Below are 19,218 nucleotides of genomic sequence, written 5' to 3'. Positions count from 1 at the left end.
CTGCAGGTGCTTGAAAATGCAAATAAACAAAGATGCATCGAATGAACCAGGTGAAAACAAAGGCTTTGGAGTGTCACAGTGTAGTATATTAGATTACACTAGTGTTGCCTTTCTTCTTGAGGCCAATCCCGTCCAATTTAACACATTTCCTGTTTGTGCTCAAGGTCCAACCAGCGGAGCGGTTGCATGTGTACTAATCAACACACAGAGAAGAAGCTTGGTAGAGTTAAGATGGCGGCATGTGGGTGAGGAGGCTGGGATCTGAACTCGAGGTTTTTCGCCATTAAACGATTCCTATGAATCCACATATATACAGTAATCGAAAGATTAACAATTTCCACATCTTCCACACGTTTGTGTGTGATTTTGGATTGACCCCATGACATCTATACACTTCGTGGTTCACCCGTTGCCCGGGACCGAGGATCAGCTCAATGACAGGTATTTTGTTTGCGGCCCGTGGAAAAGAAGAATTTAAATCAATATTTATATGCGATGTGTGGTTTTTAGGGGTGAGGCTGTATTAATGAACGATGTTGACATTGTCATGCATGTGGATTCGGGTTTTAATTATTTAAATGACCCCCCCAGGGTTGAAACAAGGCCCGGCATCTTGAACAATCCTCGTTAGCTTGCTGCTACCTAAACAGTCGGTCCACTGCTAGCTGCTAGCCCGTTAACTGGCTATCGTAGGAATAGCTAACATTAGCAGGCTGTTTCCTTGGTTCTCTAGAAGGATTGGCTCCCAGTCAAAGTTGAGATAGACAATGCGGGTTGGGGGATGGGGAAAAGAGAGGGAAATAAAGGTCGTAAAACACAACGTTGTGATTTTTTTTTTACTAGTTTTCGTGTATAAATTGCATATACACCCTTTTGACATGTGTCAGTGTTTGTTTTGTGGGCGTCTCGTTGATTATCATGATCAATGAAGTAGCTAACGTCAGCTAACTGATAGCTAGCTGCTAATGCTAGCAAGCTAATTCGCTACCACGCTCTTGACAAAGCCAAATATTTGTATTCCGGGGTCTTTTGTGACAGGGGTGTTTCTAAAAGTTTAACGGTATAATTTGCTAGCTAACACCATCGGAAATGATTACCCCGTTTGTCCATTTTTAACATTGCATACTGAGATAAATATCTAAAATATGAAGTGATGTACAGTTAGCAACATTGCATTCCCATTAATCCTGTTATCGACTTTAATAAGGAGACAAGTCAAGCCTTATAAAGTGTGTAAGATGGATGCTGGATTCCTCACGGTTCACGTGATCACAAATTTTAATTTCTTTCATTATTACCCAGACACCAAGTAGCTACAGTATACATACACAGTAAATTTGATAGCACACAATATTAGTAGTGACATGCTTCTGGCATGCATCACGCTGCGTTTCATGGGGTTTCTGTCGGAAACGTCCAAACTGAAGAGCCTATTCTTTAGTAGTAGTTGGGAGAAAACTCCAGGAAATTGTGTGCGACCTGTATTTTGGCAGAACATGTGATTTATGATAAACCTATTTATATCATCCATTGAGATTGAACTGATTAATGAGCTGTTCTACTTAAAGACAAAGAGGTTGAGAAGTCAAGAGTGTTTTTAGAATGACCTTGAGATTAAGAACTGGATATGGACTCAGAATATTTGAACCCTTTTTGCAGGTTGGTGTGCTATCTAAGTCATGGGGACCAGCCTTGGTCTAAATGTGAGGGAAGCTCAGTTTACTCTTCTGGTTACGAATCTTATTGAAAATGCCACTCAGACATCTTGATGGTATGGACCACTGGTTCCTTGAAGAGGTCATGGCTGTTTCATCCCCAGGCATGCATACCATTGCATGCTGTAGTCACCATGTGCTGCTGGGAGGCCCCCTCCTCTCTCTTCTCCATGAAAGAACTTGCAGTTGTCAGAGCAGATAAGTGCTTCTATCTGAAATAAAGAGGGTTGGTCCAGCTTGGCTCATTAGAGGTGCTTCATGAACATCCGATCAGATTTCCTCAACCAAATGCCAGTGGTTTGTTTGACCTCACTGAGGTCTGTTTAGACGCACTACTTTAGAACAGTTGAATGGTAAATGCCATTACCTTGTACCATTTGTGTCACCCACAGTGATCCAGAGCAGAGTGACAGGAGAAGTTCTTATAATTGAAGAACTTGTCTCATATTTTTCTGCATTCATTGGTAGTGTTGTATGTTTGTATGTTTAGACCTGGCATTAAAATGTAAATTGAATTTAAATAGTTACCTGATCTGTAATTGTGCTGCCTTTACACTTACTACTGAAGATGAGTTTTCTACAGCCAGATAAGAATGTAATTGCCTTCGATCCCAAAAGTAATTTGGCATTTGTTGACGTTCTTTAATTTGAGTTTGAATCAGGGCATTCATCAGAACAGGTGCCTCAGTGCGTCTCTATCTGTGTGTAATGACCATGCATGGAGGAAACTTATGGCAGAACTACCAAAAAGGTGTACCTATGAGGACTTGAGAGTTGATGTATGTTTCTTCACAAGACAAAAGTCAGGATACAATACATCTTTGACCACATATGTGTTTAAGCATGATCAAATAACCATCCCTCAGGGTGTAAATTGGGTGTAAATTGGTTATACGCCAGTTTGTTATAAAGTAGTTTGTCAGCCTGTGTTGGGTGTGAGTGTGGAAGGTAATTCTTCTGGAAATATATGTCTAATTACATTCTTCATTGTTTGTGCTGCCAATTAATTTCAATAGCCAAGCAATTAAATTAGGCTGGCAGCTTTGAAAAATGAAAGAACAGACTATGTAAACAATACTATATAAAGTCCACACCAATAATATAATGTATAGTTTTCAGTACATTATTGATTATACTTATTCTTAAACTAGAGCAGACATTGTTAATGTTGGAGTGGTGGGCTTGAGACTTTCTTTGCAATAAAGTATTGAAGCAGGAGGGGATATTTTAGGTGTTGGGTGGCTGTGTTAGGTTTTTGGATTCCAGAAGTAAAAGTCGTATTCATTTTCTGCATGGACAGTGTTAGGTTTCTGGCAGATGGAGTACTGGGATAGATGGGCATGAAACACCCTGGATTGAACCAGCGGGAAAAAAAAGGTTAATTGTTGATAAGGCAAGGAGCGTTGCAGTGAGAAACATCCAATGACTAAGCATAATATTGTTATTCTGAAGATCTTTTTATAACTTTAGAAATACAGTATTTATTGTTGTGTTTTGAATTCTAGATTATTTTTGGATCACTGCAGCAACTTGTGCCAAAGTTGACAGTCTTTAAAATATTCTATAACTGACTTGTGCCTCTGGCTGTCATCTGCAGACACTGAGGCTCAGGGGTACTGTAATTTTTTAAAGTTGTTTGACATAAACACGCAGAAAAAACATTCGTTGGAAAATTGAAATTGAGTTAAAGTAACTGATAGGCGTAACAAAATAGTCCTGTGCATCTTGTCACTCTTTTCAGTTGCTCTGAAGTTTCTGTGTATGACCACTCGCCCAGGTCTGATCCTGTGTGTAGTCAACATTGGTTGACATCTTATGACACAGATGTTTACATATTTGGCATCAGCGTCAAGCACACAACCAAATGTCACAAGTGATGTCTCAAGCAAAACATTATTCAGAGTTTTAAACCACCATCAGTATCACCAATGGCATCCCTAATGCTCAGTGCTGTCATGTTAATGCTGTCATGTAGGGCAGATACTATGCTCCTAATTTGCCTCATTTGTTTGACATAAGTCATACGTAAAATAAACTAAATGCCCTGGGATTAATATGCTTTATCGGATTGAACTGAAAAGGTTGAAACCATTGGCCATGCACCTAAAATATCTGTTAGGTTAATATGTTGACAATAATTTCTGCGAAATTGATTGTATAATATGTGGTTCATGCAAGCAGTGTGTTTTTGATTTACTCAAATTAACCTACATTAATTAGGTCACTTTAATCACTAATCATTAATGTGGTCTCCATCTTCCTGTCAGGCTCCGTGAAGTCTCAGAGAAACTCAACAAATACAGCTATAATAGGTGAGTCTGTCGACGTTGGATTTTTAGGCTGCTTCGCACAATGTGATCAACTGTTGTAAGCAGGATCTTGTTAATTATCCTACAATACTCTGTTGTCTTTTTGCTTATGTTTTGTCTTTTCCATCGCAGTCATCCGCACCTTAGTTTGCTGGAGCAGGCCACCCTGAAACAGTGTGTCGTCGGTCCAAACCATGCAGGATTTCTCCTTGAGGTAATGCTAAAAGACATTACATCCCTAACATTAATCAGACACCTTGGGACCTAGAGTATATGTTTATTATCTGCTGCCCACCAAAAAAAAAGCAATTGGAAGATTTCCATTCTAACTGGGTCACTATTATCAGAGGACCTTTGGCTTTTGTTATAAAACACTTGGTAATTTGCTTCTGTTTATTTTCTGGTTGTGTAAATTGTGGACATATGCTAGATCTAATAGATAGAATGTGTTGTTTATACACAGGGCACCACCCCAATTAGGCTAATCCAGTTTGAACAGGGCTGTAGACACACTGAAGAGGCATGTGTTAATTGACCTCAGTTTGCTTATTTGAGCTTTGACAGAAACGTCAGCAAACTGGTTCATGTAGGTGGCAGCATGTTCACAAAGAGTGTGGCATTAAATGTTGTGGCTTTATTCTTTGCTCTGCAAAGTGTGCTTTAAAAAACATCACTCACAATAGTGTGTGTTACTGTCTAATGTAACACCACATGATGTGGTTATAACATGGATTATATGTTCCAGTATTACAGCACCTGTATGATGAGTTAATTGGTGTGCACATCACTAATTTACATATAGACCCAAACTATCATATAGAATGAGGTGTTGAGTGTATGGCTTTATGATATAGATAATGTAAGAAATATTATGTTTGCCTTGATACAGCCTTCAGTCCCTAAACTGATATGTTGCACCCAACATGAATATATGATTTAGTTTTTCCTTCATTTGTCAAATGTTTTCCACTATAAATCATGAATTCATCTTTTTTAGGATGGACGTGTGTGTAGAATCAGCTTTGCTGTCCAGCCTGATCGCCTGGAGCTCAGCAAACCGGATGGCAGCGATGGGTGAGAGACTTCTCTATGATGGGATCTGTCCCTGAAACTGTTGTAGCTTTGGCATTGAGTTGGAAAACAGATGGCTTGTGGAGATGTCTAGTTCAAGATGCACTGAAGATACTCAAGCGTACCAATGGTGGTTTCTGTGATTTGAATTCCATTTGGCCCATGTGCCCTTTTTGGCTGAGTATGAAGCATTTGGACATGATTTCACTTGTAGAATTACACTGACTCTTTGCTACAAAGATTTCCATCTATCAAGAGTGAAAAGTAGATCTGAATTCATCAGCTCTGTTAGGCTGCTGTTGGACTGATGGATGCATTTGTGTTGTGCTTGATGAGATGTCTATCTATTTAGTAATTTCCACAATAGAGCTGCCTTTTTTTCCCTCAAAGTTACATTGCACTGCAGGGACATATTTGTTTTTCAGATACAAAAATCCTTAATTGTAATTTTGACACCAAATAACCAGCAGCAAGACTGTCCAAAGTTGTTTGTGAAACTTTTTGAAAGCCAGTTGCCTTTATGGCTGTGCAAGTGTGTGTCTCTTGCCGTGTGTTTTTCTCTATAAAAGACTTTTTTTTTTTTTTTACTAGCTGCTTTGTTTTGTGTTGGCTATGAGCGTGTATTTTTGGTGAATGGCTCATTGATAGTTGTCGATATCCTGCCAGCAGAACAACATCCAACAGTGATTTCAGAGTTTTCAAGGCCCCTTTAGCTGCTAAATATGCATGTGAATCAGGCCGTAAAAGGCTGAGGAGCTCCCTGCTCCGAACCTTTCCTCACAGCACATATTTTGTTCCCTGCTGCAATAGAAGATGAAATGTTAACAACTGTAATAGCCTTTCAGTCCACACCATTGTGGGTTGCTGGGAAGCCTAGAACGACAGGTTGTCTTTGGCAAGTTTGTCAGCTGATTAAGGCCTAATATCCTGACTTTGAGTTACATAGATTGAATTTGCTTTTACTCTGTTTTGCTGTAGTAATAATTTGAATGCCTGTTTCTGTTTTCAACTGTCCTATGTTACAGTATGGTACTAAATGTGATTGTATTATTTTGTTGGAAATTATTTCAATTCGTTGTCATTGTAGTCTCTGTTATATGAAAAGCCTGCAAAATTGTCATAATTTAGTTCCCTTGCCACAGAAAAACACAGTTTCTATCAACTGCCTGTTTAGAACACATGGGTTACGTATATTGTCGTAAATTACTTTTTGGTTAACTCAAAAGGCATCCCATTATAAGATATCTTGAAATAGGAGCAAGCAGTCGCAGCCCCAAAACCCCAAGAACTTTTAAAAATGGAAAGTCTTAAAGGAGGAACGAGTTGCAGCCAATTCTGATTCCCAAGGGTGTTGCCATGCTAGTCTCCAAAATACCCCATCCTGTTTCACGGTATAATATTAAAAGAAAATGAATCCTGAACCAAGGGGTATAATTTGGTATAATTTAACAAATACCTGGGGTAAATTTAGTTTCTGTTAACCCAGGTAATAAAAAGTCTTTTGGTCCTTCTGGGACTTCTGTAGGTTTGTAACTGATCTCCCATCTTTTGTTTCCAGTTCAAAGTTGAGCAGTGGTTCAGGGACAGGAAGGAGCTCCAGGCCAGGCAGGACTAGTGATCCGCCCTGGTTCCTGTCTGGTTCTGACACACTGGGCAGACTGGCAGGCAACACCCTTGGGTAAGTTCTGGCAGGGTTGACAGAGACAAATGGTCCTGTGAAAGCTCAGTGTTTGGAGCACAGCACTGACGCTGCAGCGGCTGCGGGGTGTATTCCCCACAGGGTTCAGTGCCACACATTCAGAAGAGAGAACCTTAGGGTGCTGTAAAATGTAATAGATAATTGTGTCGATCAAATGGCATACATCATGGACCCTGCTAAATTTGCAGTATGCAGTAGTGCTCTTCTTATTTGCCTACTGGAGAATTGATTTCCTCCTCAAATATATATGTTTTGGGTCTTGATATTGAAGTTGTGCAGAGCTGCAGAATAACCCTCTAAACCTGCACCGTTAACAGTACAATATATAATATATTGATTAATTATTATACTAAATTTTATATACTATATCAAAGCTTTTCTCCTACACTACCTGATTAAATTAGAATGGGACCACCTGTTAATTTCTTCCCTCCTGTAAATGCTGCTGATGCAAAACCTTGTCATCGTGGACTGCCCTGTCTCTGCTGTCACAATGGCTGAATCCCCTCGTACCCAGATGTGTGCGTGTGTTTGAGTCTGCTCTGTAAGTCAGATGGTGTTTTTTGGTAGCTGTGTCTGACCATGGCCTTGCACTGTATGTAACAGGAGTCGCTGGAGCTCCGGTGTGAATGGAGGCAGTGGAGGAGGTGGAAGTGGAGGTGGAGCAGGGGGAGGTGGAGCAGGAGGTGGCAGCAGTGGAGGAGGAGGGGGCGGAGGAGCAGGTGGAGGTGGAGGCACGTCGGGGAGATCGTCAACAGCAGCTCGCGATTCCCGCCGACAGACCAGGGTGATCCGTACAGGAAGGGATCGTGGCTCAGGCCTTCTGGGTAGCCAGCCGCAGCCAGTTATACCAGCTTCTGTCATCCCTGAAGAACTTATTACTCAGGTACAATAGTGTATATGAGTGTATATGACCATTCTTACATTATTATAACATTAATATCAGCAGTTTCTGAAACCTTTTTCTTACTGAAAGAAACTGTACCTTGTTGCTCCAGGCCCAAGTAGTCCTTCAGGGGAAGTCCAGGAGTGTGATCATTAGGGAGCTCCAGAGGACCAACCTGGATGTCAACCTCGCCGTCAACAACCTGCTGAGCCGGGATGATGAGGATGGAGATGATGGAGATGACACGGCCAGCGAGTCCTACCTCCCTGGAGGTTTGTCAAAAAACAAAACAAAAAAAAATAGGGAAGCTGATATTGTGTCTAAATTTTTTTTAAGAAGAGAATTTCTATTAATAACATCACTATTTAACATTGAAGTTCAGGTTTAGCAGTTCAACACATTATATAACACATGGCTTGTGTTAAAGAGTAATACATTATTGAAAAATATGTACTCATGATCATTGAAATGGTCTAAACAGTATTTTCCATAATCATAAAAATTAAAAATTAAAACTTTTTTCTGAAACATCCTTTTGTGCCTTTGTTCCATGCAGAGGACCTGATGTCCCTGTTGGATGCAGACATTCACTCTGCTCACCCCAGTGTGATTATTGATGCTGATGCCATGTTCTCTGAAGACATCAGCTACTTTGGCTACCCCTCTTTTAGACGCTCCTCACTGTCTCGCTTGGGATCCTCCAGAGGTAACTCAACAACTCACCTCTGTCTAGTGAAGGGAAGTCAGGGTGTTAGAGAGGCTTTGGTGGCAGCACTGGTGATGGCTTTTTGTTTGTGGGGATGTAGCTTCAATGGCTTCAAAAGACAACACAACAGACAAGCTGGAAAATCAAGGCAGTTTTTTTTTTTCAGTGTTTCTCTGAGGGATTGAAAAAAAATGGCTGAAGAATTTAATAAGACAGAAGTTCTTTTAAAAGTAAAGCATTTCAAAGTTTTTCGAGGTGAAAAGGTTTTCCTCTTTACTCAATATATACTTCACTGAGGTGAAGGTTTTGTACAAAATGATGTATAATGAAACTGTTAGCTTGTTTTCTGGGGAAATCTTCTCTTCAGTCTGGTTAGCTGGTGATATAACAGGAATTTTTGGTGTTACAGGCTACAAATGTTTGGTGTTGTATGGTGCATGGCTGTAGTACATACTGTGAGCTCTCTGAGAAAGGCCCGCTAGGCACACCTGTCTTAACAGGGACCCTTTAAGTCAGTCTATTTTAAAATCCTACCCAGCCCACTTTTAGCCCATATGCATGCTTTCTTTCTGTCTATCCACTTCCTCTTCTACCTGGCATTTTAACATATGAGCGTGCAAACTGACTCACTCACTAGTATAATTTAGACTCCCACTCCCAAGTATTGCAATTTTGATTTGCATTACAGTAATTCTAAAGACTCTCTTTCTCTATCTCTCTATTCTTAAAAATATGTTGACGGGTCTTTCCCAGAGAGTGGCTTACTTCTATCCCACTGGTGTGACCTTATTGCATACCAGTTCTCCTTCTTCCCTTAGAGCGTGACTCAGAGCTGTTGCGTGAGCGTGAGTCTGTATTGAGGTTACGCGAGCGCCGGTGGCTGGATGGGGCCTCGTTTGACACAGAGCGAGGCTCCACCAGCCGCGAGGGCGAACCCAGCCTGGACAAGAAAAGCATCCCGGTCCAGAGCCCTGTCTCCCTGGGAGAAGAGCTCCAGTGGTGGCCTGACAAGGTAGGAGGCACACAGACAGAACTGTTGATTTAATCTTTATTTTTAAAACACAGAAATACGAACTCTTCGCCATGACTTTGCAAGTGGAGCTTGGAAGCAAATTCATCTCATCGGACATTTATTGAGATCTCAAATTTCCTTTCCAGGATGGGGTGAAGTTTGTGAGCATTGGAGCCATGTTCTCAGAGCTGGTGGCTGTCAGCTCCAAAGGAGAGCTTTATCAGTGGAAGTGGAGCGAACCTGAACCCTACAGGAATGCACAGAATCCTTCCATTCATCACCCACGTGTCTCCTTCCTGGGCCTGACCAATGAGAAGATCACCTTGTTATCTGCCAATAGCATCAGAGCCACTGTAGCTACAGAGACCAACAAGGTAGATGATGATTGCTCCTCTTGACATAAGAATGTGTCTGTGCTTTGTTCATAGCAACAATATTTGATCACAGGATCATTTGTGCAGCCAAAGTTGTGATTGAGTAAATAAATGTTTCTGCAGTTACTATCATCACACACATTTATTTAATGAGTCGTTCATTAACCCATGTTTTTTGTGTGCGGTGTATAGGTGGCAACCTGGGTGGACGACACACTGAGCACAGTGGCCTCTAAGCTGGAGCACAGTGCTCAGGCTTTCCCTGAGCTGCAGGGAGAACGCATGGTGTCACTGCACTGCTGTGCACTCTACACATGTGCGCAGCTGGAGAATAGCCTCTATTGGTGGTGAGAAGAAAAAGTGTTTTTTCTATTAAACTACACTAAATGGAATTATAACTCTTGGTTTTTAACGATAACATTGGCATTGGCATCCTGCTAAGTGCAGCAGCCACAGGAGTGTTCATTGAGGTCATAGAATTGAATTTATGTAGTATTCGATCATAGAAAGCAGAGTTTAAAAAAGGGCGTTCCTTACATTTTGCACTATTAAACACACACACGAAGCTGAACCTGATTTCAGACCTTTTCTGAATTGTAAGAGTCACCTTTAAATTTGTACATACACATGTTCCAGTGAACAAAGAAGATTCAGCTGATTCAACTGTCTTTGTCTGCTGTCTTCTGCCGAAATACACAATGCGAACCTGTAGCAAATAATATGAATTATCCTTGACAGCAGACATTTAGCACGGATTGTAAAGTGATGTCTTTGTCAATACAAAGTGACAACAGTATATGTCAGGGAAAGGTATGAATGTCAGTGATGTTTTGACACTTCACTGCTTGCATTTGTCTGCAGGGGTGTTGTGCCTTTTAGTCAACGGAAGAAGATGCTTGAAAAGGCCAGAGCCAAGAACAAAAAGCCAAAGTCCAGCGCTGGCATCTCCTCGATACCCAACATCACCGTGGGAACACAGGTAAGACAAGAGACAAGATTTTGAATTTTCATTGTTGTCATGACAGAAGTGGATTAAGTGCCTCTTGTTTTGGAATCTTCCATATTGATGTATGTTATTGTCTTTAGACTTATGACTCAAGTGAGTGGCTTTATATAAGTCTTGCAGTTATTTCTTGTTGCTAATAAAAGTACTGGCTCCTTCCATAGGTGTGCCTGAGGAATAACCCCCTCTACCATGCCGGTGCAGTGGCCTTTTCTGTCAGTGCTGGGATCCCCAAAGTGGGCGTCCTTTTGGAGTCTGTCTGGAACATGAACGACAGCTGCAGGTTCCAGCTGCGCTCACCAGAGAGCCTCAAGAACATGGAGAAGACCACTAAGACCCAGGAAATCAAGTCAGTTTTGTTTGATGTAGCAAAAATCTAAATCTCTCTAGTCTTTCATTATTTTATGTCTGTAAACTTTTTACCAGACTGAAAAAGCATAGACTTCAGTCCCACTGGTCAGAGAACGTAGCCATGCCAGATCTCATGAATCCTAAAGTAAAATTCATCTCAAACTATCTTGGTCTTACGCCATAGGACTGAAAGCAAGCCAGAGCTGGTGAAGACTGAGATGGGTCCTCCTCCTTCCCCAGCGTCTACCTGCAGTGATACCTCCTCCATTGCTAGCAGTGCTTCACTGCCCTACAGTATGTCCTCTTCTCTCTTGCTGTCTCTGCCTCTTAACCTCTAGCTCTCTCTACAGCACTCAAGTCTTGACTTTCCTCTCTATCTCACAGGCACAGAACCAATTTCTCCCTCACTCTGTGCTCTCATTAGCCCTTTGACTTTGAAACAGATGGTGCACAGGCTTTTATCAGCAGCAACCCCCCCACCCCCCCCATTTTTCCTGCGAAGGAAGTGTGGCCAGCTAACAGTGTATACTGTGGTACATTTGGTTGACTTTCTTCTTATCATATAAACCATACCGCTAGCTGTCAGTGTTGATAATTTATTTTCCATAGTCCACACTAAAGTTATCACCTAGTCAGCAGTATGTTTATGTATGGCCCTAATCGGGAGTATATTTCTAAATCTTTCCCAATTCTTTAATGTAAATAATTTAGAGGTGTCTTATTTGAATATGCAGTGATCAAAGGACTAAGTTAATGTGCTGTATTAATTGCAGAGCGAAGGCGTTCTACCCCGGCTCCCAAAGAGGAAGAGAAGGTGAATGAGGAGCAGTGGCCTCTCAGGGAGGTGGTGTTTGTGGAGGATGTTAAAAATGTCCCAGTGGGAAAGGTGGGTGTATCTGAAATATGTTGATGTATTAAATTGGAATAATAAGTAATCTAAGTAAGATCATTTATCCCTACTCAGTATATGTGTGTTCCTTTGTCATGACATCTCATTTTCACAACTTGCTGCCTTCATATTCTGTCCTAGGTGCTCAAAGTGGATGGTGCATATGTTGCTGTGAAGTTTCCAGGGACATCAAGCAGCATGAGCAACCAGACCACTGCAGCTCCCACTGACTCGGACCCATCCTCACTGTTGCAGGACTGTAGACTCCTCAGAATAGATGAGCTGCAGGTACAGACATTGAACCACTTTTGCTTGTCTTCATCTCAGAGTTAATAAGTGAAATATGTTTCTGTGCTCATGTGAGCATCTGTCCTCCTGACACTGACATTCACTGACTTTTTGCCTCCTTCAATCTGTTTCTGACAGGTGGTCAAAACTGGTGGGACTCCTAAAGTTCCCGATTGTTTTCAGCGCACACCTAAAAAGCTCTGTATCCCAGAAAAGGCTGAGATTCTGGCTGTGAATGTTGACTCCAAAGGTGGGTCTTTGCTATATGTTTCTATACGTCACTATATACTTTATATATACATTTATATAGTGTCTATAGTTTTGTATTTATGTATCTCTAACACTTAAACATCTCTCCACCCACCAGGAGTCCATGCAGTGCTGAAAACTGGTAACTGGGTAAGGTACTGTATCTTTGACCTGGCCACAGGCAAAGCTGAGCAGGAGAATAACTTCCCTACCAGTAACCTGGCCTTCTTGGGGCAGAGTGAGCGCAATGTGGCCATCTTTACTGCAGGACAGGTAAGACGACCTCCCAAATAGGTCACATATTGTTTCAGATAAGTATGACATTTTTTTAAAGTTCTGTGTATTTAAAATTTTGAAATTACTTTTTTCCCCAGGAGTCTCCTATCATCCTCCGAGATGGAAATGGCACAATCTACCCCATGGCCAAAGACTGCATGGGTGGAATTCGAGATCCTGATTGGCTGGACCTGCCGCCTATAAACAGCCTGGGAATGGGGGTGCATTCTCTGGCCAATCTCCCTTCAAACTCCACCATTAAAAAGAAAGCTGCTATTATTATTATGGCTGTCGAGGTAAAAATGACCTCTTAAATACGATTTTAAAAAAGACTGAACAAAAGCTAAGATATGATCATTGTGTTTAGTGTGTTTGTATTTCCTGCCCTTGAAACCTCAAAATTCTCAGCCACACCATTACCTTGCAAAGGCCACCTGACAATTTAAGTGGTAGTTTTTATCACACATATCCATGTTGTTACCATGTTTCTATTCATGAATATGTCTGAGAGACCAAAATGCAATTTTTTCAAAGTAAAACATCATAGACATCAAAATGAGTGATCATTACCAATTCTCACTCATCCTTTATGTCTCTTTCAGAAACAGACGCTGATGCAGCACGTGCTACGTTGTGACTATGAGGCGTGTCGGCAGTACCTGGTGAACCTTGAGCAAGCCTTCCTATTGGATCAGGGCAACCAGGCCCTCGGAGCACTTCTGGGCCATCGCTGTGATGGAAACCGCAACATTCTCCATGCTGCCGTCTCCGTCTGCTTCCCTGTTAGTAACAAGGAGACCAAAGAGGAGGAAGGTGAGCTGGTGTATTAGGGTCTCTCTGAGAGCTAGGTTTAATGAAAAGTAGTTTGCTATCTTATTTTGCTGGATACATTTCTCTTCCAGATGTGTCTCAGTTTTATACTTTCCTACTTTTATTAGAAAATGGAATTGTGAAAGAAAATTACTTTTTCTCTCAACATGCTGTTCCAGCTCAGTGTGTGCTCACCTGTAGCAGTTTAATTGCCTGCTTTCTCCTGACTCCCTTCTCCATGCTAAATGACTATGCTGTTTCATTTCAGAAGCTGAAAGGTCGGAGAGAAACACATTTGCAGAGCGGCTGTCTGCTGTGGAGGCGATTGCCAATGCCATCTCTGTGGTTTCAAGCAACAGCTCTGGAAATAGGACTGGCTCCTCCAGCAGCAGAGGGTAAATAACCATTCGCACTATTTTGCTGAATAGTCTGTACAGAAAACTACAAGTGTCATTTAATACACATACCAGCTCCTTAGAAGAAAGGAATATCTTTGCTTCATAGTTTCACTGAGCATGTTTTCCAGTGATATCAAAACACCAGCGCTGCTGATTGTAATTTCCCTGCCTTGCTTTACTTTGTGTGTCATCTTCAGGCTTCGTCTGAGGGAGATGATGCGGAGGTCTCTAAGAGCAGCAGGTCTTGGCCGCCACGAGTCCGGCCCGTCATCCAGTGACCATCAGGACCCTGTGTCGCCACCCATTGCCCCACCAAGTTGGGTCCCTGACCCCCCACCCATGGACCCTGGTCAGTGCATCTTAGCAAGACTGTAACATTAGTGGATTATCTATGTGGGTTACTTTTGTCATAGTGTAATGTAGTTTGGGCGATAGGACAAATATATCTGCTACTGGAGTTCATTTACGATCTTTGTTTTTTTTTTTTTTTTTTACAATTTAAAATAATTAAATTAATATTAATAATTAAAGCGCAATTCAAAGTGTGCACTAATAGTAACTGGCTTGAGTTGGGCTGTATTATGCACGTTCTTGTTGCACTTATTAAGTTGTATTTAGTGTTTGCTGTCCGATCGATAGGTGTTGAAAAGCAATGTCAATTCATAAATGATATTTGAGAACTTGATCAAAAAAATGTATGGAGGACTGAAACTGTCAAAGTCAAAAATAGATAAATAAATGACTCAATAATTAAATTAATATGGCACTAAATGGACCAAAAATAATATTCAAAATTATTAGAGGCAATAATTAAGTAATAACATGTGACAAACTGATGTTTCTGTTTCTAATTTCCTTCTGTGTTTATTGACCTTCGTATTAATTCCCCAATTTATTTACTTTCCTATTTAAATTGCCATTTACTTATTTGCTATTTATTAATCCAACCATTTGTTATTTCCTCTTTATAATATGTGAGCTTACACATATTATTAATTAATTTATCCACTAGCAATGGCTTGCCCTGGTCAATTAAATACGTGTAAGCTGACGCACCAGGTAGAAGCCTTAGTAGTGTGTACCTTGTTGCATTGTGCTGTTTTGCAAGCATCAAGCCACAGGGTGTGAAGGATTTCCAGAGCTGTACAGTCCTGACTCAGGAGTATAAACTGCCATGTAACTGGAGTCCTTGATTTCATCTTCTCACTGGTCACTGTAGCAGCCCACCCACAGCAGTGCAACCTTTTGTGTTGTTTTACCATAGTTGTCAGTCTGAAGGCTGCTTTACACAACTGTGTTGGAAAGTCTGCGCATGAACATGAAATTTAACTCTTTGCTTGCCTGAGTGAATTAATCTAAAACTTTGCAGTGAAATGTCTCATAAGGTCAGTGACATCTACAGTCAGTTTAAAGTTGTTTTTTTTTTTAATTTTTATTTTATCAACAGATGGTGACATTGACTTCATTCTAGCACCAGCTGTTGGCTCACTCACCACTGCATCCACTGGGACCAGCCAGGGACCCAGTACCTCCACCATACCAGGTAACGGCATCTTCACTGTGAGAGGACGAGTCTGGATGAGACCATATTTTTCCTGCTAGTCAAGATTTCTGGTGATAACAGGAAGTGCAGTTGTGGGTAGCACAATGTTACATTGATCTCAGATCACACTGCAAAATATGGTATTGTCTATATATGTAGCATTGATACATGAGAATTCTCAGTATGTTTGTATGGATAAATTGAGACGTGGTGCTTTCCAATATACATAATCTCAGCGTGATACGACTTCATCAGCTGGGTCTGGTATTCAGACATGTTTAAACACGCTTGGGGTCTGTCGTCTCATGGATTGTGTTCTCCATATAAACAGGGCCGTCCACTGAGCCATCTGTGGTTGAATCTAAAGACAGGAAGGCCAACGCCCACCTCATCCTAAAGCTGATGTGTGACAGTGTTGTTCTGAGGCCACACTTACGGGAGCTGCTCTCTGCAAAGTACGACTCTTTGTTTCTCTCTGCATGTTATTGTACATAAGCTTGTTCTGATTTATCTGCTGTTCGTTTTTTTTATTTGCCTGTCTTTCTAAAGTGCTCATGTGCATTGTTGTTGTGGTTATTCAACAGGGATGCCCGTGGAATGACCCCATTCATGCTGGCTGTCAGTGGGAGAGCCTACCCAGCAGCCATAACTGTTCTGGAGGCTGCACAGAAAATGGCCAAGGGTAAGTTGATATTTTAAGGGAGACTGTACTTAAATGTCTAGCATTGTGTACGTATACTCAATGCATGTGTTGTGATGTGGGGGGAGAAAGAAAGAAATTAAGTTTGCGTGACCAACCAGCCGCTGCCTCTGTGAATAAGTAGAAAGCAGCACAGTTATTGTGAATCTGATGTAATTTTAACTGGTTAGGTAACAGCTGGAACGTTTGGATCTTATCCATGAGTTATGTGAATCCTGACCTATTTTTCTTCACTGCTTACAACAGCCACCTATCATGTGGTAACTCGCATTTCTCTGTTTCCATGTTTCACTTTTGTTCCTCAAATGTCTTGTGCACAGTGGGTGACCCGGGAATTACAGAGAAGGAGGATGCAGACTCTGTGTTCATGGAAATGATTTGCCCCTCGGGGACCAACCCAGATGATTCGCCCCTGTATGTTCTTTGCTGCAATGACACCTGCAGTTTCACTTGGACTGGAGCTGAGCACATTAACCAGGTCAGACCTAGAGGATATCATTACACTGAAGAGTTTAGAGAAAAAGCGCCCGTCAGTTGAAAAGGTCAAATGTTGTAGACTTTGCTCAAGTCATGTACATGGGTGTCAGTTAGTAATGGCAATCTCATGTAATATATTACTATTTAGAAAGGCAGTTATGTAACTTGACAACCAACCAGCCCTAAAAAATTAATTTAGAAAGATGTGGCTTTTCGTACTTAATTAGTGCTGCTCACTAAGTGTAAGCAGCAGAATAAACTATTGCCAGCAAGCACCAAAGTAGAGAGCATGAATATATTACACACGTCAGGCCAGCTTCTGTGGCTTCAGGTGGTGTTCCTTCCTCTGCTTCAGTCATTTTAAAGACAGTTTTGTTTGTTAAACTCCTCAATATATAATGTTCACTTGAGAGTTGAGAAACTGACATGACTTTGTATTTAGGATATCTTTGAGTGTCGAACCTGTGGTCTGCTGGAGTCCCTCTGCTGCTGTACCGAGTGTGCGAGGGTGTGTCACAAAGGACATGACTGCAAGTAAGTCCTAGTTTTGAGTGTGACCTGATTCAATCTTTGTAACGGTTTCAATGTTTCTTTCTGTTGCTTTTCTTCACCTGCATTTAAACTAGGTCACATTTCTAATCATAAATGTGCCTCTGTTATTTCCCAGGCTGAAGAGGACCTCTCCCACAGCTTACTGTGACTGCTGGGAGAAATGTAAGTGCAAAACACTGATCGCCGGCCAGAAGGCTGCTCGTCTCGATCTGCTGTACAGGTTACTCACAGCCACTAATCTGGTCACAACACCAAACAGCAGGTAAGACCCCTGTGCTCTCTGTACTGGTCTATATCATTTGACTTCACATAGTAGGGTAGTTAGTAGTTAGTAAGCGTTTTAAATTAAATAAACATAACTTTATGATCTTGATATGCTACTATATAGCAGAAAAAGAAGGTACATATTTTGCGAGGTATATGTGATATTTGTGACTGATGTGTGTTTCCATCTGCAGGGGGGAGCATATATTACTGTTCCTGGTGCAGACTGTTGCCAGGCAGAGTGTTGAGCACTGTCAGTACAGACCACCACGCATCAGAGAAGACAGGAACCGCAAGGCTGCTAATGCAGAAGGTAGATTCACCATCATTCTCGCATTTCATCCACTCTAACCATCAGTACTGACAAATAATTTACACATTTCGAAAACATTAATTTGAGATAATCTTGTTCTTAACAGTACTGACTACTGACATTGTTTCCGGAAAGCATCTGGTGTATGAAAACATTCTTCTTCTTTCCTCTCTTTCAGACTCCGATATGCCGGACCATGATCTAGAACCTCCCCGCTTTGCTCAGCTGGCTCTGGAGAGAGTTCTGCAGGACTGGAATGCCCTCAAGTCTATGATCATGTTTGGTTCTCAGGAGAACAAAGACCCGTGAGTATCACAGCCAACAGCACCCCCAGCATTTACATTTGGTTTGTAATAAGAGCTTGAAAGACAGTGCTTAGTTTGAGATGCTTAAGTAACTGAAAATCCAACTGAAAAACAGCAATGTGTCTTTCCAGAAACAATATTTCAGGTCATTTGTCCACAGACGTCCATGTGAACAGTTTGCAGCTGCTTTTTTTATTTATTTATTTTTTTATACTACTCGTACACAAGTCCATTATAATTCATTCAATGTTGATACTGGCCTAATTGAATGGATTGGTATCATCCAAATGTGGCTGTGATGTCGTTACAGGCTCGTGTCATCAATCATTTCCGCACCGCCCCGTACAGATTAGTTCTCTGTAACAGACAATATTTAGAGTTTTGTATTTTCCTCTTTCCTAGACTCAGTGCCAGCAGCAGAATTGCCCACCTCCTGCCCGAAGAGCAGGTCTACTTGAACCAACAGAGTGGCACCATTCGCCTTGACTGTTTCACCCACTGCCTCATTGTCAAGTGTGCTCCTGACATCACTGTAAGTCCATTTAGTCTTTCCCCATGCTCTCTGGCTCGCTCTCTCCTATTTTGTTCCTTCAGTTTGTCTCTTTATTACACAGACTTCTAGTGTGCACACAATGTTAAATAAAATCCTAATTCACCAAACACCAAATGATAACGCTCTGAATGTTTCTAGTAATTATGTGTTTTCCTCACATTTTCTTTGCTGTTATCACACCCTTGCTCTTGGAAGTATTTTTGTCATGCGTGGGTATTTTTTTTCTCTCTCTTGTGTTAGTTCATAGACACTTTACTGGGCACACTGGTAAAGGAGCTGCAGAACAAGTACACTCCTGGCCGGAGAGAGGAGGCAGTCAACGTCACCAGGAGGTTCCTTCGCTCTGTAGCCCGGGTGTTTGTCATCCTCAGCGTGGAGATGGCTTCTTCCAAGAAGAAAAAGTACGAACATACAGCATGAAAGTTTTCATGTACAGTTTTGGACAAAGGCAATAGGAATTAATTGTAATCTGAGT

General features: G+C 41.4%; 1 protein-coding gene across 7 annotated transcripts in view; it reads left to right on the top strand.

Annotated features, from left to right (window-relative positions):
• Nucleotides 1–236: 236 nt before the first annotated feature.
• ubr5 (ubiquitin protein ligase E3 component n-recognin 5) overlaps nt 237–19,218 on the top strand; it is a 32,961-nt gene continuing 13,979 nt past the window's right edge. For 6 of the 7 annotated variants that reach the window (XM_022753279.1, XM_022753277.1, XM_022753276.1 and 3 more), the window contains exons 1-32: nt 237–441; nt 3,983–4,027; nt 4,157–4,238; nt 5,022–5,098; nt 6,654–6,773; nt 7,401–7,680; nt 7,793–7,952; nt 8,237–8,386; nt 9,187–9,398; nt 9,545–9,772; nt 9,965–10,119; nt 10,634–10,751; nt 10,940–11,124; nt 11,311–11,420; nt 11,900–12,012; nt 12,157–12,303; nt 12,442–12,553; nt 12,671–12,825; nt 12,927–13,124; nt 13,431–13,641; nt 13,907–14,033; nt 14,234–14,385; nt 15,484–15,579; nt 15,911–16,034; nt 16,164–16,261; nt 16,600–16,757; nt 17,199–17,290; nt 17,424–17,570; nt 17,767–17,885; nt 18,064–18,190; nt 18,593–18,722; nt 18,984–19,144. In XM_022753279.1, coding sequence (XP_022609000.1) covers nt 380–441; nt 3,983–4,027; nt 4,157–4,238; nt 5,022–5,098; nt 6,654–6,773; nt 7,401–7,680; nt 7,793–7,952; nt 8,237–8,386; nt 9,187–9,398; nt 9,545–9,772; nt 9,965–10,119; nt 10,634–10,751; nt 10,940–11,124; nt 11,311–11,420; nt 11,900–12,012; nt 12,157–12,303; nt 12,442–12,553; nt 12,671–12,825; nt 12,927–13,124; nt 13,431–13,641; nt 13,907–14,033; nt 14,234–14,385; nt 15,484–15,579; nt 15,911–16,034; nt 16,164–16,261; nt 16,600–16,757; nt 17,199–17,290; nt 17,424–17,570; nt 17,767–17,885; nt 18,064–18,190; nt 18,593–18,722; nt 18,984–19,144 — 4,451 coding nt within the window. In that variant the 5' untranslated portion in view covers nt 237–379. The remainder of the gene's footprint in view (nt 442–3,982; nt 4,028–4,156; nt 4,239–5,021; nt 5,099–6,653; nt 6,774–7,400; nt 7,681–7,792; nt 7,953–8,236; nt 8,387–9,186; nt 9,399–9,544; nt 9,773–9,964; nt 10,120–10,633; nt 10,752–10,939; nt 11,125–11,310; nt 11,421–11,899; nt 12,013–12,156; nt 12,304–12,441; nt 12,554–12,670; nt 12,826–12,926; nt 13,125–13,430; nt 13,642–13,906; nt 14,034–14,233; nt 14,386–15,483; nt 15,580–15,910; nt 16,035–16,163; nt 16,262–16,599; nt 16,758–17,198; nt 17,291–17,423; nt 17,571–17,766; nt 17,886–18,063; nt 18,191–18,592; nt 18,723–18,983; nt 19,145–19,218) is intronic. The other variant, XM_022753274.1, reaches the window with a different exon arrangement.

Source organism: Seriola dumerili, unplaced genomic scaffold (assembly GCF_002260705.1).
Source record: "Seriola dumerili isolate Sdu_G_001 unplaced genomic scaffold, Sdu_1.0 BDQW01000191.1, whole genome shotgun sequence".
NCBI lineage: Eukaryota > Metazoa > Chordata > Actinopteri > Carangiformes > Carangidae > Seriola > Seriola dumerili.
The sequence above is the reverse complement of the archived record's forward strand: the minus strand, read 5'-3'. Positions and strand labels throughout refer to the sequence as shown.